This window comes from Talpa occidentalis, unplaced genomic scaffold, assembly GCF_014898055.3.
Source record: "Talpa occidentalis isolate TD23 unplaced genomic scaffold, MPIMG_talOcc4v2.1 talOcc4.8, whole genome shotgun sequence".
NCBI lineage: Eukaryota > Metazoa > Chordata > Mammalia > Eulipotyphla > Talpidae > Talpa > Talpa occidentalis.
The window spans coordinates 30696112-30721106 of record NW_023605194.1 but is presented as its reverse complement, the minus strand read 5'-3'; the positions used below and the strand labels follow the sequence as shown (position 1 = coordinate 30721106).

Genomic DNA, 24995 nt, shown 5'->3' with positions numbered 1-24995 from the left:
AAATTTTTATATCTGTCGTGTATCGTCTTATTTTATCTTGCAAGAATATATGAGATATCCTGTTTCTCATCCTTTCAACCATTACAGCCTCAACATATGCATTATACCTGAATGTTACTGTTGGGGGTCAAAATGTTACAGCACTGATGCCCTGTGCTGCTCTGTATTTGTTAGGTAGGAGTGATTAAAGCCTATCAATTTGTTGCCCTTTCTTGTGCCACTAAACGCAATTGTGAATTATTTTTGCATGAAAATTTATCTATTCCTAATACAAATTTAAGTTTTACTCTGTAAATAAACACATTAAAAGGACTGGCTTTACATTTTAAGCTATGGAAGTGCCCTTTAAAACATTTTAGCTATACTTAATTTGCTTTTATTTTTTAGTCTTCCAGTAAGTGTGTATACTTATTAATACCATTGACTTCTAAATTAGAGAAACTATCCTAGTCAAAGTTTTTGTTTTTGTTTTGAACTATCGGTCATTTCCTTACATACAATGAAGGCCAATCAGGCTGTTTGGCTTTTTCTTCGTAATTGTGTTTTTTAATCAAGCAGTTGTTTAAACATGATCTAGCAGTCTGTGTTACTATCGTTTAACAGGGTGGTCACTCAGATTTTTAGGTTATAAGTAAATTCATTTTTTTAATCACATTTTTTCCATTTTGCAGCACCTTGGTGATTTTTTGGATGAAGCCATTAAATTAGTTACTTGCCATCATGAGTAGAAGCAAGCGTGACAGCAATTTTTATAGTGTAGAGATTGGAGATTCTACATTCACAGTCCTGAAACGATATCAAAATTTAAAACCTATAGGCTCAGGAGCTCAAGGAATAGTATGGTAAGTTTTCACTTTCAAAGAATCATTAATTCTTCTCTCCTTTCAGTTTATCAACACCTTGGTAAATATTTAGCTTGCCTCAAAAATTAAAGCTATAAAAATTACATTAAAGTTATAAATTTTTGACAATAGTGATCTTATTCATAAAACATTTTATAAATGAGTCATCTCTAAGTATAAATTATAGTTAAGTACTGGTCATAAACCATGTAAAGTCAGATATCTTTGGATATTTGGAATAAGTGGCATGCTTGTTAATTACATGTCTATAGCTATTCCCATAGCTTATTGTTTAATAAGAAGCTTCCCTTAATCGTCACTTTCATGTTATAATGAAACTCTGGAATTTCAAAAACTTTATTTTACACTGGGAAATGAAGTCAGCTAATATCTCCCTGTATGTTTTTCAAAATGTATATGTATCTTCTTTAGACTTGTGGCAGGCTTTGGGGCCTTGCTCTGGGCCAATCCCATTTGGATGGAGTTTTACCCACAAGGGGATGGGTAACTTTGGGTGCTTGATTTAGAAACTAGATTCTTTGCCTTTCCTGTATTTCCAAATTGTATTAAAGTTCCTTCCCATTTTAAAAAAAAAATGTATATGTATCTTTAAAACTGATTTACAAGCTAATTTCTACAAAAGGTGTATATATGCTTTATTGATCAGTATATTTCTGTATAAACTGAAATGCAAAACAGTCCTTTGGACAGTTCTGCCAATGATTTCAGATTACTAAGTTAGCATAATCTAATGTTTTAGGGAATTCTAAGCCTCATTCAAGCATAATTGTTTTATTACTTCTTAAACGAGATTTGTTTTGGAATACATTAAAGATCATAAATGTTTAGAACCCTGTAGTTCTCCCAGGTTTTAGAAAAATGTGCACATTTTCACAGAGATGCATTCTTTGCAGCACCACTTATAATAGCAAAAATTGGTAAAAGCATCAAATCTATCAATGGGAGAGTGAAAAAACTTGTTATATTCATGCAGTGAAATACTATACAACATTTAAAATGAACTTGAGCTGTATTTATCAACAGGAATAATCTCTGAAATGTGTTGTCTAAAAACAATGTGCAGAATATATATATGCATAATTTGTCATTTATATGTAGTTTAAAATGTGCAAAATAATACCATGTACTTAGGGATGTATACATATGTACAAAAGTATAAAAACATTCATAAACACCAAACTTGGAATACTGCTTACCTCTGAGAATAGAAGGAAGGGAGTTAATCTATGGTAATTTTTTCCCCCCAATTCAGAGGAGTTATGGAAAATACTAAATTATAAACAAATTTGTATAATGGAACACTGCTGGCATTTTCTCTTTTCTGTATTTTGGAAGTAATTTATAATAGCAAGAATTACAGAGATGGAGTCATTTTACAAAGTATTATTGGCTTGACTGATTGTCATTTTAACCAACCACAAATTTAAATGTAAAGAAAATAGTGTAGTAAAGTCAATGTGAGAAAGATTCTGAAAGACTCTGGGTTCAGATTCTGGCTCTTTGACCTTCTAACTTTGTGACTCATAAAGTCACAAATTAACACTTATAAGCCTGTTTTCTCACTTAATTTACAAGGTTGTTGTGAGGGAGTATATTTATAAAATACTTAGTAGTGTTTAAAGATTTATTAATGTTTTTGTACCATCTGTGAGTGTACTGTGAAATTTGTATGCCAGAATTTTTTTTAAAAGTTGCTCTGGAAGAAACCTGAAGCCCTCTTAATGAGTTCCTGATCTAAGGAATAAATATCTTTGTTTTGTTTATTCTGTCATAAAATATTATTACTATGATGCTGACAAATATTGAAGAAAAATTTAACACCTGTTAATGTTACTATCAGAGTCAACTGAATTTTTTCTTTAAAGGCATTATTTTGGGCACTAGTCCAGACAGTGGTAAGTAAATATTTATAGGGGGCTCTGAATCCCCATGTGTTTCTCATTTGTGCACATAGCAGTTAAAAATCTAATTTCCTTTGATACAAAATAGTGCAACCACTTTACATAACTTTGAACATTTTTAGAGTTTGAAATTTTACTTTGACTTAACTGATGAAAATTACTAGGAATGAGTTTAATTGTAAAAAATAAAGCAAACTTTATCTGAAATAATCAGAAATTCTATTAATTTTTTCATGACCCACAATGTTTTTTATTTATATTAACTTAAGAATTTAATTTGTAAATATGGCATTTAGTAAGTAAAGATTATAATTATGTGTATTTTGATTATATGTATACTGTATTTAGACAATAGTTTTATATATGTGATATATAGATAGATCATCCATTTATGCCATGCTAATTTTCCAAATACACATATTTCTACACCGTATGTGATAAGTGAGAGAGCCGCACAACAGCTCACATTTCAAGTGAATTTTAATAAATACTAGTTTCCAAATACTAGGTAAACAAATTTTTTTATAGTGTATTAGATGGTCTATTATGAAAAGGCCAATCTTCATGTCTTTGTCTTCTGGTCTCAGCTTTGTTTTTAGCTTTCTAACTAACCTTGGGCAAAATACTTAACCTCTGGCGTTGTATCAGGTAGTGGTGAATCCAAATGATTTTATCTTTTTCAGTCATAATATTATTTGATTTTAAGATACTTTATCTTAGTAGATAAAGTAAGATACTTTAGTACCTTAGTTTCTTTGACCTGTCTAATATGAAAGGTGTTGTTTCATCAGTGTCATAAAGGAAGATATAAAGAGTAATGAGTATGTTGTTGCATTTCTAGAATTATAGGTGTTTCATTAACAGGTATGAAGCATTTTGTGATGACCTGAAATCTAGCATTCATATTTATAAACATTTTGATTTTTAATTCTTCCTCCAAAACAAAATTTTAAGGTCTTTTTACAATATAAAACAATCTTTTATATAGCCACTTCTCTATGTACCTTCCTCATTATAAATTCATTTTGTGTTGAAACATCCTAATGTAGAATTTTTCAGCACATATTTTTACTGGAATTTATGACCACGTGTGTTCTTTTTTCTGTTTTTCCTTGGTGAAGATGCAGGAAGAAGGACTCAGTTTAGACTTTATTGGACTTAAATACTTGTTACATACAGTTGTACATTTGAGTGTACATTGTATACTAGACAGATCTTGGAGGGTCCCCAATGAAGAAGCAGAATCTCTGTCTTCACTATCCATTGTCTCTTTGAATTCATTAGCGTTTTAAGAAACAGTTAACAATGCTTTACATTGAGGAATATGCTGAAATCGGTATAGATATAGAAGAAACATGTTGAACATCAAAGACTGGAAATTGATCCATTTGCATTTATTTTTGGAGAAAGTAAGAAAACTGCATTATGGTTTCATGAATTCGGTTTCAGAGATTTTTTATTGAGTTTTTTTTTTTTTAATTTCTTATTACAGTGCAGCTTATGATGCCATTCTTGAAAGAAATGTTGCAATCAAGAAGCTAAGTCGGCCATTTCAGAATCAGACTCATGCTAAGCGGGCTTACAGAGAACTAGTTCTTATGAAATGTGTTAATCACAAAAATGTAAGTGACCATTTTAGAAAATTCTAAGTGTAGATAAAATCAAGATTTTTTTCATGAATATATGAATAACAAAAACTTAAAATATTAGGGGTTTTAAATTGCAGAAGCATTGTAACGTTGTCTAAAAGGTGTATGTTGGGCTGTTGGAAAAGTCATGATGCATTTTTGTTTGAAAAACCCAGAAAAAATACCTTATGACCTTCCTGACAACCCAGTATATTTACAATGTGAATTTTTCTCAACTTTATTAAAGTTATATAAAAATTATTTCTTTTAGATTGTATAATTCTCTAATACTGCATTTGCAAAAGGAGTTTTAAAGGGATAGGTGTTGTAGCAGAACTTTATTTGGACTTGATATCTCATATTATTTGTTTTCTGTCAGGCTAGCATGTCAGAAAATTAGAGCCTTACCACAGAGATGAGAAGTTGCCATTATACTTGAACACTGGAACTTTAATAATATTGAATATAAAATTCAAATCACTGTTCCCTACCTCGCTTACACCTCTTTAAGTAATGCTGTACTCACTGGTGACTTTATGTTGAGTATGTATCATTTTAGCAGAAACTTAAAAAAATACCTAAGCAGAATTAGGAAAATATTCCTAATTCTAAATCTAAAAATTATAAAGATCTAAACATACAGCTTTCACTCACTTTGACAATAATTAGACTTTTTAAAACTTACATTAAGCCTACTGATAATTCAGGTTACCTAATGGAATGATTTCTCCAAAATAAAGTAGGAGTGAATTGTGGAAAGGATAGTTTTATGAAGTGGTATATTAAAAGCGTCTGACTGCAGATGTTCATGGTATTTGTCCACAGGAGTTTATAAAATACACTTTCTGATTACAGATAACACAATCTACAATGTATTGAGAGCTCTGTGCAAGCATCCATGTATTTCTGTAAGCTTCTGGTGTTGTAGTTACTAATTAAGGGGAAAAATTCATGGATGTTAAAGAGCAGGCTCCTTATTTAACGTATGTAGTAGCACAGGGAATGGAAGGAAGAGTTCAGACAATAAAATGGGCAACTCTCTTAAATATTATAGTGCAAATTCTGAAAAAGGAGTCAAAAATCACTGAGCCTTATATTGCAATGAAGAAGGTACTCTGGGGCCTGGTGGCATAAGGAGTTAAGATACAGCACGGTGGAGCTGTCCACAGCTTCTGCAACATGGTTTCATTCCCTGGCCAGGGAGCTACCCACATGGTGTGGCAGACCTCTCCTGTCTTGCCTACTGCTCCCCTCAACAGTGTGTTTCAGTCAGTCTGCCTGTTCTGTTCCTCACTCTGTCTCCGGTGAATCCTCTCACCCCCTCCCCTGCGCCTCTGACCTGTACTCCAGTTCTTGTATGCATAAATAAATAAATCTTTAAAAAAAAAAAAAAAAAAGAGTACCCTGGAAAATGAGTTTGGTAGGAATGATAATGAGTTCAATTTCATATTGTTTTTGAAGCTTCCATATGACATGCCAATTTATACTTGAGATTCATAAGCTTAGCAAGGACTTTTAATACACATTTGGAAATTACCCACATAAAGATATTCAGAGAAAAAGATATAGATAATATCACTCAGGAAAAGGATACAAATAGAGAAAAAAGGAGAATTAAAGACAGAATGGTTGGCATACCTTTGAATGAACCAGTGGAATAAACTGGGAATGAGGAAAACTGGGGAAAAGCAGTATTATGAAAAGCTGGAGGACAAGGATTAATTAGAGATACTGAGTTGGGTAAGAGCTGGCAGAAGGTATTGAAGATTTGCTTACAAATTATGTACAGATAATATATTGTATAATGTTAGGTCCTTGATAATTGAGTGTTTATTAGTGGAATGGATTGTGTGGAACTCTTCTGTTAATGAGTTTTTTAGGACTTCAGAATTCACATAGAACCTCTTCTTCCCATAACACCCCCCCACCTCCACATGGGTTTACCCATTATCAATATCCCTCACCAGAGTAGTACATTTGTTATAATCAGTGAACCTACTTTGATGCATTGTAATCACCCAAAGTCCTTAGTTCACATTAGGGTTCACTCTTGTACATTCTGTGGGTTTGGGCAATTGTTTAATGACATGTATCTACCATCGTAGTGCTATACAGAGTATTTTCACTGCCCTAAAAATATTTTGTACTCCACTTCCCTCTCTCCCCCACCAACCATTGGCCGTTAGTTTAAATATATGAAATAAGTAACTTGAGTCATAAGATTTGAAAGGTTTAAACTGGTGATGGATTTTTTTAACCCATGTATTTATAGTTCTTCATTGAAAGTATTATGAACCAATTTCCAATTTTTTATCTCTGCTTCCACTATAGATTATTGGCCTGTTGAATGTTTTCACGCCACAGAAATCCCTAGAAGAATTTCAGGATGTGTAAGTACGATCATTAAAATTCTGTTGTTAGTACATTACTCTTAGATTGTTGCTATACATTTAAGCTGTCATGTTTTTTCACCCTGAAGTTACATTGTCATGGAGCTCATGGATGCAAATCTTTGCCAAGTGATTCAAATGGAACTAGATCATGAAAGAATGTCATACCTTCTCTATCAGATGCTGTGTGGAATCAAGCACCTTCACTCTGCTGGAATTATTCATCGGGTTAGTAGGAAAAAAAATAAAAAATTTTCAATCATTGACGTGCTGCTTTCCTTTTAATGATCCTATATAGCATAAACTTCCTTAAGATTGGGGTCATATATGGAAAATTCTTCACAGAATTATTTAGTTGCATCAACAAGTAATTTGATGGATTTGTAGCACCAAGATAATGGTGTCTTACCTCTGTAGGCAGACAAAAATGTTATAAGTAAATTTGTGATTTCAGATGGGAAAATCAGTAATGGAAAAACTGGTAAATGTTTTGGTGCCTTAGAATTGAACTTCTACTCCTGCCAATTTGAAATGTCAGATAATATTTGCTTAGATAGATATAGAATGACCTATTTTTGATTGGTAAATGCCAACTTAGGCCTCTTTTTCTTTTGCTGTAATAGTTTGCATGTGAACTTTGAGATGCCTTTCCAAATTGCACTTACTCTTATCAAAATTCTCTAGCTAAACATAATTGCTAAAAAATAAAGCATTACTGACTTCTTTAAAAACTGTATATATTCATAAATTTAAAATGTCATCAAGCTCATTTCTTAAGTTCACCTATTCTGATATCATTTCTCAAGTTCACCTATTTTGATGAATCTGGTATGGATGTCCCATTATAGAGAGAAAAATGAACAAGTAGATGAATTATTTTACAAGTGAACTTGTGAACTGTAAAATCTTTATCATAGCAGTCATTTTTTTATCTTTATTTTTTGAAGGACTTAAAGCCCAGTAATATAGTAGTAAAATCAGACTGCACTTTGAAGATTCTTGACTTTGGACTGGCCAGGACTGCAGGAACTAGTTTTATGATGACACCTTATGTAGTGACTCGCTACTACAGAGCACCTGAGGTCATCCTAGGGATGGGCTACAAAGAAAACGGTCAGCAAACACTATTTACTTGAAATACTGTTCTGATTTATTTGTTTTTGTTCATTAGTTTTCTTATGTAATTACTTAGCTGATGTGCACAGAGTAAGATGTTTATCAATTTGAAACATTTTTCAAGAGTTTGAAAATAACTATAAATTTGGTCATAAATATTTGAAAAAACTTCAGGGTCCTTATTATTTCAATATGAATACATAACTGGTGGATAAGGAATTTTTTTGTCCTTACTCCTGTAGCAGAATATATGCCATTTGCTTGCCTGTAACTTGAAAATATTGAGCTTTTTTAACTTGGGTTCAGGAAAGTATGTAGTGTCCTGACAATTTAGTAGTAATCTAATTTGCATTAGTAACCTTTGCACATATTTCTAAATCCATAATACTAAAGTTAATTAGCAGTAGCACTTACTGTAAACTTTAAGAGCTACAATATGGCCATTCTACAAAGCTAATGGATAATTAAGGTCACCTTTTGGAAGAAGCAGTTTTTTACAAAAGCCTTGTTTCAGCCTTAAATAGCATTGTTATGTATGGATATATTCAATTACATATATTAGTGTTAGAATCAAGACTGAAGAAAATTATCAGAAATGTAGTTCATGAATTAAAATTTTTATATAATGAAGAAATTTTATTGAAATCTCAGAATTTAGATATGTAGAATAAAATCTACACAAGATCTTACTGACTGAAACTATAATTTTTAAAATGTGGTAATTTTATCTAAAATACATATGACCTTTGATCAACATAGATGTTAAGAATAATAGCTGCCATGCAGTTGAAAAACTTGAGTATAAGTTTTTTCTCCAGTATAACTGGAGAGAGAAACTGCTCATGGGGTGAGGATTAGCTTCAGTGTTTCCAGTGAATACTTGTAACAGTGCAGCTCACTGCAGGAGCAACCAGAGGTGGCTATGAATTATTACAGTAATAGAGTATGCACTGCAGGTAATTTTATGCAGCTGTGTTTTAACACTACATCATTATGTTTGCTTATATTTCTCTGGAATATAAATGCACTGCATTACATACAGTATGTTTGTGTTTAAGTCTTGATAATTTTAACTTTTTACAATAGATTTGTGTTTATTTTATAGTAGTAAATGATAAAATAACTATTTTTTGCCCCCAGCTACCCCTAAATATAGACTATTATTTGCTTACACGTATTTTATGCATTTACAACATAACTTTTTCATATTTCTAGACTGTTTGCTTCATATGAAAGTTTTTTCAAGTTGTGATAAATCTTAAAAATGTTTCTAATGTAGTTATTTTAAAAAATCCGAGTATAAATAGACGTGCACAGTTTAAACCTGTGTTGGTCAAGGGTCAACTGTATTCTCCAGAATAGAACCTAGACATTTTTCCTAACAAGAAATCCGGAACAGCAGTTCACAGTGAATCAGGAAACTGTGTTAAATCACCCTTCAGGATTCTTTCTGATAAAAGATAATAATGAATTAGGAATTCTAGCTTAATTTCCTTTCCTTTTCCAAGCTAATTAAAACAAATATTTTAAACTTTTACTGTTCTTTTCTTAAACATGCAGTTTTGTTTTCTTGCTCTCCACCTAAAATTGTCTTATACCTGTAGAATCCATTAAATTGGATTTAGTGCTACTCTTTTTTTTTTTCTTTTGAGAATTGATACATCAACTGGCCAGCATGAATATTGCTTTTGCATGTGCTGTAAAGCCATTGATTCTCATAGACATTGTGTAATATGTCACACAGTATCCTATATATGTGATTTTGGGACAAGCTCCCTACCGTAAGTTAGCACCAAGTAAAACTGTCATATAAAGAATTAACATGCTTCCTGGTTCCACATAAGTAGCATGTAGCTCACCTTTTTGCCTTTTCCCCCCTAGGAAACCAAGTCAGATAATCAAGATAACTAGCCTGCAAAGTTAAATTTAAGAACTTCCTTCTTTTAGTGACACTAACACACCACCCCTGCCAACCATCACTTGTTTTAACAACTTTGTTTTATGTGTCTTTTATGACAAACTACCTCAAAGCTGTTTGAAAAGTGTGATATAATGGGATATATTTTAACTGCCTACTAACTAAGCATTTAGACCCTATAAAGCTAGTTTGTCTATGGTTTAAGCTTAGCATGTTCTTAGAAAGTCTTCATTGACCCAATTACTATCTTAAAGTATGTTTTTCTTAAGTTGCCTACATAAGCTGGTTATTTTAGAGGGAAAACTTACTGTAATATATTTTTGCTAAAGATAAAAACCCTGGAAAAATGTTTGCTGAATTGATTTGTGTATTAATTAACATTTCTTCTAAATTTTACCCATGAAAATTGAATCATGCGATAAACATAAAAGAGTTTGTATGTGTTTTAATATGAAATTATAGATGAATTTTAGTTCCAGAGGATTTCCAAAATTATTTCCTATTTAGCATCTCATATTTTGTAATGAACTGGCAGACTTCTTATTAAAAAAAAAAGTGTATTAGAAAATACAGGCTTTAATTTCTTAAATCCTGCAATGTAGGTAAAAGGTATAGCTTTAATATCATTCCTCCCCTTTCCTCTTTTGCTGTTTAAAAATTTGGGCCTTCAAACTTTAAAAACAAATGCAAGTTTCTAAGGCTTTTTTCCTTAAATCATGTATGATCTGTAAGTCTAGGAGATTCTGTAGATAATAAATCTGTGGGAAATTTCATAATGTATCCAGGCAAAAGTAACTTCAAGCCAATAGCAGTTTGATTTTATGGGTTTGAAAATCTTTTAAATGGAAAATGTGAAATATACTTCTTTTTACTAAGTTTTCTTAGTTGATTTTCATTCTCTACACATTTGTTCCTTTTAGGATAGTTGAGTAAATGTAGTATGAAGTTGCCAAGAAAACAAATGACTTCCAATTCAAAATAAACATAGCACTTCTGAAATCAATTTATGAACCAGTTAGAAATTTTCTGAAGAGCTTTATATGAACTTTTTCACTATACTTATTCATAGAAATGCATTCTTTCTGTTAAATATTGTAATACACTAGATTATTTCTGCTCATGCTTTTTTTCTTTATTTGCCTTAAAGAGAGAGTACAATGCACAGTTGAACCACAAAATGGTTATCAGGTTTGTTTGTTGTTTTTTTTGGCTACCTTGTATGAATTTTCAGACTTACTAACAAAGTCTGTGTTTATCTTATATTTTATAAACAAATTTTCAGTGAAATGTGTAGGTTTTTTAATTATGTGATTTCTGTGCATAGCTCTCACTTTAAAATTAGATATGTAGTAAAAGACCATACTCCATATTTGCTTTCATGAATCAAAACCTTTTGAAAAATAATTTGTTTTAAATATTCCATTAGCTGAAATTACAATCACTTTTTTCTTTTTGTGATGTTTTGCAGTTTTTATATAATGCAGTCATATTATGCTTCTTTGATTTTAACAACCTTTTGCTTTGCTTTTCCTTCTTTTGTGCTGCAAACATATAGTGGATTTATGGTCTGTGGGGTGCATTATGGGAGAAATGGTTTGCCACAAAATCCTCTTTCCAGGAAGGGACTGTATCCTTGTGCTGCTGCAGCAGTTTAATTAGTTAGGTGATGAGCTTCCTTATGTTTGCTAATGAAAATGAATATGGTACATTCATACATAAGGGTTTTTCTTAAATAGACAAAGTTTGTGGCTATTATAGTTCAAAAATTGTTGAGATAAGAAGCTGAAGTATTTGTAGGCTGCATCTGGCAGTAGGACATACAGTCTCTGCTGGTAGTTAGAGCACATTCACTGTCACTCATTTTTATTTTATACTGCTTTTATAATTTTGAAGTATACATGGTGTGCGTGATTTTTTTTTTTTTTTACTGTTTCTATATTTTTTTATTTTAACCAAAATCTTTATGTTAATGTCATTGCATTTTGTTTTCAGTTGACATTTGGTCAGTTGGGTGCATCATGGGAGAAATGATCAAAGGTGGTGTTTTGTTCCCAGGTACAGATCGTATCCTTATCTTTGGCCTAAAATGTAGTTTCTAAAGGTCAAAATGTATGATAGCACTTCAGCTTGGTCAGGTATAATGTATTTTGTCTCTCCCTAATAATAAAGTATTGCTAAATTACTTTTTCAAAATACCACCTACTATTTGACAGACTTTCCTTTCCCTCATTTATTGATTGTTTCATATGTTAATTCTGAAAACTGCTCAAGTACAACTACCTATAACTACTTGCTGGCTTTGAGTTGATTTATCTAACCTAAATCAAAAATCATGGCTTGCATTCAAATTTTTCTAATAATTAGATACTTGAGTAAATCTGTAAGTATTTAGGAATTAAATTTGAATTTTGGAACTGTCTTTTGCTTTTGACCATCCTTTTCTTTTGTTCTCCCTCCCTCTCCCTCCCCCTCATCATATCTTCATTTTTGTTTATGTTCCGTGCGTTTTGTGGTTTTTAGTTGTTCTCATTACTCAACATACTGATCTTTTTTTTCATCTGAGAACTTCAGCAGTAATAGTTTTATATAGTGATGAGTAGATTTGGGTTCATGCTTTTTGTTCTTCTGTTTTTAATATTTGTATTAGCAGTGATTTGTTACATGTTTGTCAATTTGTAATACTTAGAATTGTGTTACTAGAAGGAGTAGGGAAGCCATATTAAGTAGATTTACAATACGAAGGTTTTTTAGGTCTTAGTCTGCAGGGAGTGCTATAGACTAGGAGAAAGGAGATTAGAGAATACGAACCTTAGAAGTATAAAACACCAAATCATTTTGTAAGTTTCAGAGCTTTAAAAAAATTTATTAACACAAGTTAAAAAAGAAAATGCCACTTTTATCAAAGCCATTTTCTGGAAAACTCAGAAAACCAGGACAGAGTATAAGAAGTATTTTTTTATCCTCTAGGAAATGCTTTCATATTTTTTGATAAGATTGATAAAAGGCAAAATGTTGTATTCTAGAATTGTGTGCAGTTTACATATAGAGTAACTGTGGATAGCAATTTTATTATTACTTGAGTTCCTTGTATTTAGAATTTGTGAGGTTAAGCTTTCATTTTTATGATAAAATCAGTGTTATTAGACACACACAATAAATAAGATTGCAAAGCTTGTTTATTGATCCTTTCTGTTCACCTAAGATCATAGCATTTTGCAAGGTGACTATAACCTATAAGATTTATAACTGCCACATTCTTTCTAGGGATTTTTCTTAAATTGCCATTTTCTTTTTACTCTAATTGGATATGACTAATGTGTTGAACATTAGATACAGAGTATTTTTCTTAGCTACTTGATAATAGATATTGATCAGTGGAATAAAGTTATTGAACAGCTTGGAACACCATGTCCTGAATTCATGAAGAAACTGCAACCAACAGTAAGGACTTATGTTGAAAACAGACCTAAATATGCTGGATATAGCTTTGAAAAGCTTTTCCCCGATGTACTTTTCCCAGCTGACTCAGAACACAACAAACTTAAAGGTACTTTTTATAAATATATATATTTAATCTGTGTGTGTGTGTGTGTGTGTGTGTGTATTCATTATTTTTATGGGACATGACCCAAAGTTATTGCTGGATGGTCGGATAAATCTCTTCTTTTTGAAACTTACATTTTTTGCTAAATGATAATTACAAATTTCTGAAATATGTCGATAATTTAACAGCCTTTATGAGAATATATGTACATTAACATCATTATTTCTGCAGCCAGTCAGGCAAGGGATTTGTTATCCAAAATGCTGGTAATTGATGCATCTAAAAGAATCTCTGTAGATGAAGCTCTTCAGCACCCATATATCAATGTCTGGTATGATCCTTCTGAAGCAGAAGCTGTAAGTTCTTAATGCTTAAAGAATACATTGTACTTAATCTTAAGAGTTAGAATTAAAGTTAGGTTTTGAAGGAAACCTTTTCATTTATTGTTGTCTTAATGTTTTTCAGCCACCACCAAAAATACCTGATAAACAGTTAGATGAAAGGGAACACACAATAGAAGAATGGAAAGGTAATGTGCACTGGATTCCTAGAGATGAAACAGAAATGGCTCCTGGCTTTTTATACTGATTTATTCATCACATTAGGAAAATTAAAGATATTTTCTGTCAGTCATGATATTTGGTAATATGATAATTTTCACCAAAGTAGAAGGTCTCCCTCCCTCCCTGAGTTAATCCTAATCTCTCATGCCCCCTCTCTCCCAGACACAGAAATATGAGCACTTTTTGGAACCTTTGTGTTCTTCCATAGTCTCCAAACAGACAAATATGTGTGTTTGGTATCGCACCCTTCTCTTATCCTAGCTTGTTTTGATCATAAATGGCTGTATACTTTGTACACTTACTTTATTGATATATATGTGATTATATCTTAATACAAAGAAAACTCCTAGGAGATATGCCTGACCAATGGATATTTTACAATTATTCTCAAATTACTCTCCAAAGAAATTACAGCAGTTCACATTTCTATCAGCGTTGTATAAGCTATTTTACCCCTACCCTTGCCAACAGAGTGAGATTTTTTTTAATATTTGCAAATCTGTAATTTTATGAATGCAGGTGAATATTAATACCTTGATAGTCATGGAAATGTTAAAATTTTTCTTTCTTTGAAAGATGCAATGATGACATTTGGGCCAGGTAATACCTAGATCCAGTTTACCTTCATTTGTGTTGTTATCAATGTTCTTACCCCTTTTATGGTTACATGACTTTGGGTAAGTCATTTGACCTGCATTTCTTGCCTAATCTTAAAATGGAGACAGAAGACATATTACAAACAACTAAGAACCTGCGTAGTGGGAAGGTAAAAGGGACTAACAGGGAGGTATAGATCTGAACATACATACGCACACACGTCTATGTGTGCGTGTGTGTTTATAAATTATTTGGGAGGAGAGAAAAAAATATGATTCTTCTCAGGAGTTCCTAGAGATTAGTTTTCTACAAGTTGTCTTTGGAAGACACATATTTAGACTCTGTAGAGCCCACCAGAATGATGGAAAGGGATAGAATGTATTGTAACAAGTAATATACAGGTAGAACTGTGGGCCAGAATATGTATTAATATCTACCTGATATTTGTATGTATCATTACATTTACAATAGACATTTATGGTATTTCATAGACTCGTAATAGATCACCTATTGTAAAACACATGGTTATGTACCAGTAAGAAAGAGAAAACACTGCCAGTTGCACTGCACCCAATTTCAGAGATAGTAATCTATGAAAAAGTACAATTTATAATCATTGAAACGTAGTATTTTTGTTTGTATACAGCTATATCTAACATTTTTGATTACTTTAAGAATGTTTGCCTTTAGTCTACCTTTTTTTCCTACCCCCAAGTATAGTTCAGTACTACTTTTGTCAAGATCTGCTTGAGTTTTAGCATCATAGTAAAAATTTATTACCAAGGCCATTCATACACACTGCTTTTTCTAGTTCCAAGCCCAAGAAGGTTACCATAGCAGGCAAAATTAGGTGTCTCTAGCTCATGTTTGTTACAATATATCCATTTGTTTAACTATTGACCAGCATAAATGTTGTCATATTCTGTAATCAGAGGCTCTTCATCCAAAGTTTAAGAATTACAGATGGCTTAAAATTTTGTGGAACATTTTTTGCATGTATATTTTTTCAGAGGAGGATTTACTGCATTTATGCAAATCTCAGAGACTTCCATGACCCAAAGAGAAGATGAAGAATGGTGTGGTAGCATTCACCAGAAAATTCTTTTTTTTTTTTTTTTTTTTTTTATGATAATATATTTTAATATCATATATTTGTTTTTTTTTTTTTTTTATAAATTTTATTGTTATATTCCCCATACAATTGCCGCCCCCCATTCTGACCCCAATCCCTCCCCTCCCGCCCCCGCCCCCCTAAAAGTGTCTCTGGTTCATAGTTTTTTGTTGATTTTGATTTTCACTTTCTTATAGTTTTTCATTTTCCTGGTCCATTATTTAAGTTTTCTAGATTCCTGCTATGAGTGAGACCATCCGGTATTTTTCTTTTTCTTTTTGGCTTATTTCGCTGAGCATGATCCCTTCCAGCGCCATCCATGTTGCAGCAAATTGCATGTGTTTATCTTTTTTGAATGCTGAGTAATATTCCATGGTATATATGTACCACATCTTCTTGATCCAGTCATCTATTTTTGGGCATTTGGGTTGTTTCCAAAGCTTAGCTATTGTAAACAGTGCTGCTATAAACATAGGGGTGCAGGTGTTCTTTGGAATTGATGTTTCTGTGTCCTTTGGGTAAATACCTAGGAGTGGAATTGCTGGGTCATATGGAAGCTCTATGTTTAGTAGGTCCAGAAATCTCCACACAGCTTTCCACAGTGGTTGGACCAGTTTGCACTCCCACCAACAGTGCAGAAGAGTTCCTTTTTCTCCACACCCTCGCCAACATTTGTTGTTGCTAGTTTTTTTAATATGTGCCATTCTCACTGGTGTAAGATGGTATCTCATGGTAGTTTTGATTTGCATTTCCCTGATGACAAGTGATGTTGAACATTTTTTCATATGCCTGTTGGCCATTTGCATTTCCTCTTCAGAGAAGTTTCTTTTAAGCTCTTCTGCCCATTTTTTGACTGGATTATTTTCTTTGTTGTTGTTGAGTCTCATCAGCTCTTTGCAGATTTTTGTGATCAGTCCTTTATCATTAGTGTTGGGTGCAAAAATGTTCTCCCAGTTGGTGGGGTTTCTCTTTGTTTTTGTTATTGTCTCTTTTGCTGTGCAAAAGCTCTTTAATTTGATATAGTCCCAGCTGTTTATCTTTGCCTTCACTATCACTGCTTTGGGTGATGTGTCTGTAAAGATGTCTTTGATGTGCAAATCACGTAGTGTTTCGCCTATATTTCCTTCTATATATTTTATGGTTTCAGGTCTTATGTCTAGTTCTTTAATCCATTTTGAGTTGATTTTTGTGTATGGTGTGAGGTGGTGGTCAAGCTTCATTCTTTTGCATGTAGCGACCCAGTTTTCCCAGCACCATTTATTGAACAAACTTTCTTTGCTCCAATGCATAGTCTTTGCTCCTTTGTCAAAGATTAGTTGACCATAAATCTGTGGGTTTATTTCTGGATTTTCTATTCGATTCCATTGGTCTGTATGTCTGTTCTTGTTCCAATACCATGCAGTTTTGATGATTATGGCTTTGTAGTATAGTTTGAAGTCTGGGAGTCTGATGCCTCCATTCCCTTCTTTTTTTTTCAGGAGAGCTTTGGCTATTCGGGTTTTTTGTGATTCCATATGAATTTCATCAATAATTTTTCTATTTCTTTGAAGAATGACATTGAAATTTTGATTGGAATAGCATTGAATCTGTATATTGCTTTTGGAAGGATGGCCATTTTAATAATGTTTATTCTTCCAATCCATGAGCAGGGGATGTCTCTCCATTTCTTTGTGTCTTCTTCTATTTCTTTTAACAGTGTTTTATAGTTTTCTTTGTATAGGTCCTTTACCTCTTTTGTTAGATTTATTCCCAAATATTTGATTTTTTTTGTTTCAAGAACAAAAGGGATGGTCTTTTCGATTTCTTCTTCTTCAGATTTATTGTTTGTGTATAGGAAGGCTACTGACTTTTGCGTGTTGATTTTGTATCCTGCCACTTTACTGAACTGATTGATGAGTTGAATTAGCTTTTCTGTGGAGTTTTTGGGGTTCTCTATGTATAATATCATATCGTCTGCAAATAGTGATAGTTTGACTTCTTCTTTTCCTATTTGGATTCCTTGGATGTCTTTCTCTTGTCTTATTGCCCTGGCTAGGACTTCCAGTATTATATTGAAAAGCAATGGTGAGAGTGGACATCCTTGTCTTGTTCCAGATCTTAATGGAATTGCTTTCAGCTTTTCACCATTGAGAATGATACTGGCTGTTGGCTTGTCATAGATGGCCTTTATGATGTTGAGGTATGTTCCTTGTATCCCAAGAACTTCAAGGGCTTTTATCATGAATGGGTGTTGCACTTTGTCGAAAGCTTTCTCAGCATCTATTGATATTATCATATGGTTTTTATATTTCTTTTTGTTGATGTGTTGGATAACGTTGATTGATTTTCGGATGTTAAACCATCCTTGTGCCCCTGGAATGAATCCAACTTGGTCGTGGTGAATTATCTTATGGATACATTGTTGGATTCTGATAGCTAAAATTTTATTGAGGATTTTTGCATCAGTGTTCATTAGGGAGATTGGCATGTAGTTTTCCTTTTTTGTGTTGTCCTTGTTCGGTTTTGGTATTAGTGTAATGTTGGCTTCATAGAACGTGTTTGGTATTGTCCCTTCCTTCTCAATTTTTTGGAAGAGTTTGTGAAGGATAGGCACTAATTCGTCTCTGAATGTTTGGTAGAATTCATTTGTAAATCCATCAGGTCCTGGGCTTTTGTTTTTGGGAGGTTTTTGATTACCATTTCAATTTCGCTAATTGTAATTGGTCTGTTTAGGTGTTCTATTTCTTCTTTATCTAGCTTTGGGTGATTGTAGAGTTGTAGGAATTTGTCCATCTCCTCTAGATTGTTAAACTTGTTTCCATATAACTGTTCATAGTAGTTACTGATTATTCTTTTGATTTCTGCTGTGTCCGTTGTGATTTCTCCTCTTTCATTGATGATCCTGTTTATTTGTGCTTTCTCCCTTTTTTCCTTTGTGAGCCTGGCTAGGGGTTTGTATATTTTATTGATTTTTTCAAAGAACCAGCTCTTGGTTTCATTGATCTTTTGGATTGTTTTTTTAGTTTCAATTTCATTTATTTCTGCTTTGGTTTTTATTATTTCTTTTCTTCTACTGGTTTTGGGTTTTCTTGTTGTTCTTTTTCTAGATCTTTGAGCTTCGAGATTAGGTTGTTTCTTTGCGTTCTTTCTTGTTTCTTGATGTGAGCTTCTATTGCTATATATTTTCCTCTTATTACTGCTTTTGCTGCATCCCATACATTTAGGATATTGGTGTCCTCCTTGTCGTTCAATTCAAAAAATTTTTTAATTTCTTCTTTGATCTCCTCATTAGTCCAATGGTCTTCCAGTAGTGTGGTTTTTAATCTCCATGAGGTAGGAAAGTTCCTTGCCTTCTTTTTATGGTTTATTTCTAGTTTGATGCCTTCATGGTCAGAAAAGATGGTTGATATGATTTCAATCTTGGTGTATCTGTTGATGTTTGTCTTGTGCCCCAGTATGTGATCGATCCTGGAGAATGATCCGTGTGCGCTTGAGAAAAATGTGTACTCCGTTTTTTTGGGGTTTAGTGTTCTATAGATGTCTGTTAAGCCCAATTGCTCTAGGTCTTTATTTAGAGCTTTGGTTTCTTTACTTATTTTTTGTCTTGTTGATCTATCCATTGTTGATAGTGGTGTGTTGAAGTCTCCCACTACGTATGTGTTTTCTCTGATGTCTGTTTTCAGAGAGGACAATAGTTGTCTGATATATTTTGGTGCTCCTTCGTTTGGTGAGTATATGTTAATGAGTGTTATTTCTTCTTGAAGTATTGTCCCCTTGATCATAATGTAGTGACCATTGGGGTCTCTTTTTATCTTTTTGAGTTTGAAATCTGTTTTATCTGATATAAGTATAGCTGTTCCTGCTTTCTTTTTTGGTCCATTTGCTTGTAGGATTGTTTTCCATCCTTTAACTTTGAGCCTATTTTTATCTTTTGTAGCTAAATGTGTTTCCTGGAGACAGCAAAAGGTTGGGTTTTGTTTCTTAATCCAGGCTGCAACTCTGTGTCTTTTTATTGAAGAGTTTAGTCCATTTACATTTAGAGTTAATATTGATATGTTAACATCTGTATTTGCCATTGTGTTTGTCTTTCCTTTGATTTTATTTATTTATTCTTTTAATAACTTTTTTTTTTTTTTTGGCCTTCTTTCATTGTTATTCGTCGCTCTGAGGTTCTGGCTTTAGAACTCCTTGTAGTATTTTTTGGAGTGGGGGTTTAGTTGCAATGAAATTCCGGAGTTTCTGTTTGTCTGGGAAGGTCCATATTCTTTCTTCAAAGAGGAAGGAGAGCTTTGCGGGATAGAGTATTCTTGGTTGGCATCTGTTTTCTTGGAGTCTGTTGACTATGTCCCTCCACTCTCTCCTTGCCCGTAGTGTTTCTTCGGAGAAGTCTGATGTCAGCCTGATTGGTTTTCCTTTGAATGTTATCTGTTTCTTCCCTCTTGCCAGCTTCATTATTTTTTCCTTGTCCTGGATTCTTGGGAGCTTTACTATTATGTGTCTTGCTGTATTTTTCCTTTCGTCGTGGAAGTTTGGTGTTCTTCTTGCTTCTTGTATATCAATTTTCAGCTCCTTCTTCACATTTGGGAAGTTCTCTTCAATTATCTCTTTGAATATTTTCTCTGTTCCTACATCTCTCTCCTCTCCTTCTGGTATTCCTATAACTCTTATATTTCCTTTCCTCATGGAGTCCGATAGTTCCCGAAGTCTTTCTTCGTTCTTTTTCTTCGTACTTCTCTTTCCTTCTCTGTTTTGGTTCTTTTTATTTCTGTGTCTTCAAGATTACTTATTCGTTCTTCCATTTCATCTATTCTGCTTTCATTGCTTTTCCCAGAATTCTTTAGTTCTTCCATTAATTCTTTGATCTCCTGCATTTCTTTTACTTCCCTCTTTAGGGACTCAATTTCTTTCTTCTGACCATTGTTTTCCCTCTCTAGGGACTCAATTGCATTCTTCTGATCGTTGATTATTTTTCCCTTATCATTGTTTTCCTTTATGACTTCTGTCAGTTTTTTAATCACGGCAATTTTAAATTCTCTTTCTGGAAGGCTCAGAAATTCTTCCAAGTTATTGTCGTTGCAATCTGGGGCTGGCTTTCTTTTTGTGGTGTGCTTTTTCTCTGGAGAGTTGCTAGGTTGCGTGTGGTTCTTCTCCTCCCTACTGTCTGTTTTCTAATTTGCCGTATGCGTTGGGACACTGTGTTGTTGGGACTTGCCGGCATCTTGGGTGGGCTTCTCTGTTCCCCTCTGGTTCTTCCAGGAGTCATCTGTCAGTTTCAAGCAGCCTTTACTGGAGAAAGGTCCCTGTTCTAAAATGCCGATGTGGGGACACACTCCCCTGTGCGCCTGGTCTGCCCCGGCGGTGGGTTCCTGCTCCCCTCTGGGCTTGGACTGCAGGCCAGAGGGGGTCTGGCGTGGGCGAACTTCCCCCGCTCACCTCTGGCTCCTGAGGAAGCCTTCTGCAGGTAGTCTTTACTGAAGAAATGTCCCTGTTCTAAAATGGTGATTTGGGACACACTCCCTGTGCTTCTGGTCTCAGGCACACTATTCTGCGCGCCTGGTCTGCCCCGGCTGTGGGTGCTCGCTCTCCCTGTGGGCTCAGACTACTTGTTCAGAAGGGGCCCGGTGTGGGCTAACTCCCCAGCTGGCCACTAGCTCCTTCAGTAGCCTGTGCTGGGGTCAAGTCGCTAGGTGGCACCAGAGATCTCTCCTAGAGCCCTTGGGGAGCTGATTTTCCACCCAGTGGGACAGGGAGCAGAGCGGGGATGGTAGGGTACACCTCAACGGCTTTGGGGTGCTGTGTCTGCCTTGTGCCCCACCGTCGTGGGGAACCCACGCCCCTAATTTCGTGCCCCGGGTCTCAGTTCCAAAGCCCTCAGTTCCATGACGCGGGCTGTAGCCCAGATCAGTGGCGTGGGAATGGCGCCTTTTGAATCCCGCTCCCCTGCCTGGGCGCCTTGTTCCTGCTCACTCAGGGAGGGCCTCCGCCCGGGTCTCAGTTCCAAAGCCCTCAGTTCCAGGACGCGGGCTATAGCCCAGATCAGTGGCGCGGGAATGGCGCCTTTTGAATCCCGCTCCCCTGCCTGGGCACCTTGTTCCTGCTCACTCAGGGAGGGCCTCCGCCGTCTCCCCGCAAGCCTAGGTCGCAGGCGCAGGGCCCTGGGCAGCTGCAATCCGAGCGCCGCTTTCGCGCAAGCTTACCAGGCGGCCGGGGCTGTGTGCTGGTGCTGGGCTCCTCCTGGTGGGCGGGGCTCTCTTTACTGGCGCCTGGAGCTCACCTCCGCGGCGGATCCTGCAGGGTTCGCCTCAGCTCCCGTTCACGGGGTGTGGTGGCTGAAATAGTTCCTTTCCACTCACAGTCCCACTTGCTGCATCCGTTTTTCTTGTTGGGCGTTTTGGTTTGTTGTTTCCCTCGTCTCTGCCGGTCGGAGAGTGCCGCCTCTGTGGGCGGGGGAGGGGAGCAGGGTTCTGCGCTTCCCTCCCTTCTCGTCCTCTTTTATGGCAACTTTCTTCTTCGGGCAGTTTGCTGGAGTCGTCCGTTTATCTTCCCTGTCTCAGTTCTCACTGGGACCTGCCGCTTTTCCTCCCTATTAACTTTTTTTAATGGGAGATCTTACTCGCAGCGTCTCCTCGCCGCCATGTTGCTCCGCCCCTAGTCCCAGAAAATTCTTCTTAAGTAGATATTCAGACTGACAAGGCAGATCACAGTTGACATCAAGATTACTTAAAAAAATACAGGACAGGAGTACACACAAGCAAGGCAGCATCTGGTGTATCTTTTTATTAGGAGCAGACCTCACAACAGTCTACCTACTGCCCAGACACCTGGTAAAAGAATAAGATTTCCATGGAAAATCTTGACAGAGACAGTGTAGCTGCCTGCTTCTTTTCCCCTAGTAGGAATGTATTTATACTCCACTCTGATAAAAGCAACTTCCACACACTCTGATTTAAAATCTTAACAGGTATGTGGGCAAGCATCTACAGTGTACCAGGTACTATGCCAGGGATCAGGAAATAGAAGTGAATAAGACAAACATGGTTCTAGTTCTCACAGAGACAGAATTAAGCAAGTCTTTCAGTACACAATGATACGTGGTATGGTATAGTATGGTATATTACAAAGTTCTGGTGGAGTAAGAAAGATAAAACTTCTAAATTCAGCACTATTCTTAATCTAACTTTAGGAACATTAGTTAGGCAGAGATTTTGTTTCTTTCAAAATAATTTATGGGTAAGGATTGAGGAATTAACAACACCTTTGAATATTAGGCTAACACTTGCAGAACCTCTGCCATTGTAAGGACACCATTTAAAGTACTTAATGTGTGTAAATTTTTGCTTAAAACATCTTGTGAGCTTGGTTCTCAGGCTTTGAACAGTTTGTTTTTGTTAATGTCTTTTTCAGAATTAATATACAAGGAAGTTATGGACTTGGAGGAGCGAACCAAGAATGGAGTTATACGGGGGCAACCTTCTCCTTTAGGTTGGTTACAATATAAGCTTGGTTAAATCACATTTTGCTTCTTGTGTTGTGAGACCGTTAGTGACCTGAGACCTATAGCTCTTTCAGTATTTGCTTTCATCATAATTTAAAGTTTAATCATTATAATCATTATAAGGAGAACAATTTGGCAGTTAAATTTAAAAGCACTGCTACACTGTTGTAACAATACATCATACCTAATATATTCATAAAGTGCATATCTTTTCTTTTTCTTTCATTGACATTCTACTGAAGAACAGAATTTTAAAACTTTTTTTGTATTCTTGTCATTAAAGAAGAAATTATAACATAGACCCGTTAAATATATAAGTTGGTTTCAACAATTACCTACTATTTAGTTGTAAAAAAAAGTTATAAATGTTTTACTAGCATGGTTAACTAATTGATTTTGTATTGATATATAGTAGTAAAATTGAACTGTTCATGATAGAGACTTGAGTGGGATTTGAAAAGTCCATTATTGAGGAGACCTTTATACTTCAGCATAATACCCTAGTGATGTCAAATGTTTGAGTAAACTCATTAATCTCATAAGATAGCAGAACAGTCATATTCTTAATTTATATGTGAAAAATTTAGATGTTGGTCAATACTTATCTATGGTTACAAAATAGGTAGTGGAGAGGACAGGACTACAGATTACTTGACATAGTCTGGATTCTCAATTAACAGCTTGCAAAGAAGAGTATTAGTAAATTAAGCTGTTATAAAAATACTCTGTTGTTGCTTATATACAAAAACATAGAATGGTCTTTGACAAATCAAATTACCAGATAATCACAATACCATTTTTACTTGATTTTTAAAAATGAAATATATTTATTTTCCCACTGAATTGCCTTCCTGTCTTTATTTTGGTTTGACTAATATTAATGTGAGTTTGCATGCTTTGAGTATGTAAAGACTTTAAGGAAATGACCCAGATACTGTAAATATTTGCCATATTATTGCCACTCAAATATTTAAGAATTTGTTTTAAAGTTCAGAAAACAAGTATTTTTTTTTCCTTAGGTATTTAATTTTCACATTAAAGACCTAACTGGTTATACATTTAAAAGTTAATTTTTATCAGATTAAGAGATTTGAATTAAAAAAAAGACATGAAAATGTATATGTGGTAGAAGCCTTCATGATTTAAAAGTTTCAATACAAATCTTGAAAATTAACCATGATATTGAGTATCCTTCAGTCAGAAAAGTGCATTCTATAGTGTTGTATGGATTACATTGTTGAAAGTATAGTTTCTTCACTTTACCCTGACTGGGAACCTAACTGACCTTTCTTGGGTCTAGAAGGTTATCTTTTTTTTTTCTTTTTTTTACTTCTGTCAGATCTGATGTACTAAATCTGCTTTCCTTTTCCATTTCACCTTCTATCACCTGCTCTGTCTCTCTCTGTTTTATTCCATTCTGTCTCCAAGTCCTCTCCACACCAACCTAAAGATTTGCTGTTCCTACTCACCTGGCTGTTTTCTTATTGCATGTGATGAAACTCTCTCAGAGGATCTTTCATATATGTGGTTTTTTGCTCATTATTTGACAGAATGGAGTTATAATCTCAAACACTGAGATGCTGGGTTCTGGACCAGTGGCTCAGCCTGTCTAGTTTCAGCATTTTGGGTGTCTGAAACTTCTCCTTAGTCCTCAACTTGGAAACTATTGCTTTTACTTCATCAATGTCCTCTTGGATAATCTCCATAAAATATTTTCATATTTGGGGTGACCTTTATTTAGTTATCATGTGATTGAAAAGTACCTTCTTAGTGTATGAATCACCTTTAGCATATTTCCCACCCCACAGTATCATTAACCTCTGCCCTCCCAACCCAACTCCCTTGAGAGGGTTTTTCTGTAGGATAAATATTCCTATTACTTTTTAAAAT

At 34.7% G+C, this 24995-nt stretch overlaps 1 protein-coding gene across 4 annotated transcripts in view; it reads left to right on the top strand.

Annotated features, from left to right (window-relative positions):
• MAPK8 (mitogen-activated protein kinase 8) overlaps positions 1-24995 on the top strand; it is a 66162-nt gene that overhangs the window by 35944 nt on the left and 5223 nt on the right. For 2 of the 4 annotated variants that reach the window (XM_037497851.2, XM_037497853.2), the window contains exons 2-11: positions 672-842; positions 4257-4386; positions 6724-6782; positions 6872-7010; positions 7730-7895; positions 11809-11880; positions 13181-13363; positions 13592-13716; positions 13826-13889; positions 23015-23092. In XM_037497851.2, coding sequence (XP_037353748.1) covers positions 721-842; positions 4257-4386; positions 6724-6782; positions 6872-7010; positions 7730-7895; positions 11809-11880; positions 13181-13363; positions 13592-13716; positions 13826-13889; positions 23015-23092 — 1138 coding nt within the window. In that variant the 5' untranslated portion in view covers positions 672-720. Of the gene's footprint in view, positions 1-671; positions 843-4256; positions 4387-6723; positions 6783-6871; positions 7011-7729; positions 7896-11371; positions 11444-11808; positions 11881-13180; positions 13364-13591; positions 13717-13825; positions 13890-23014; positions 23093-24995 lie in introns of all 4 variants that reach the window. The other 2 variants (XM_037497852.2, XM_037497854.2) reach the window with 1 other exon arrangement.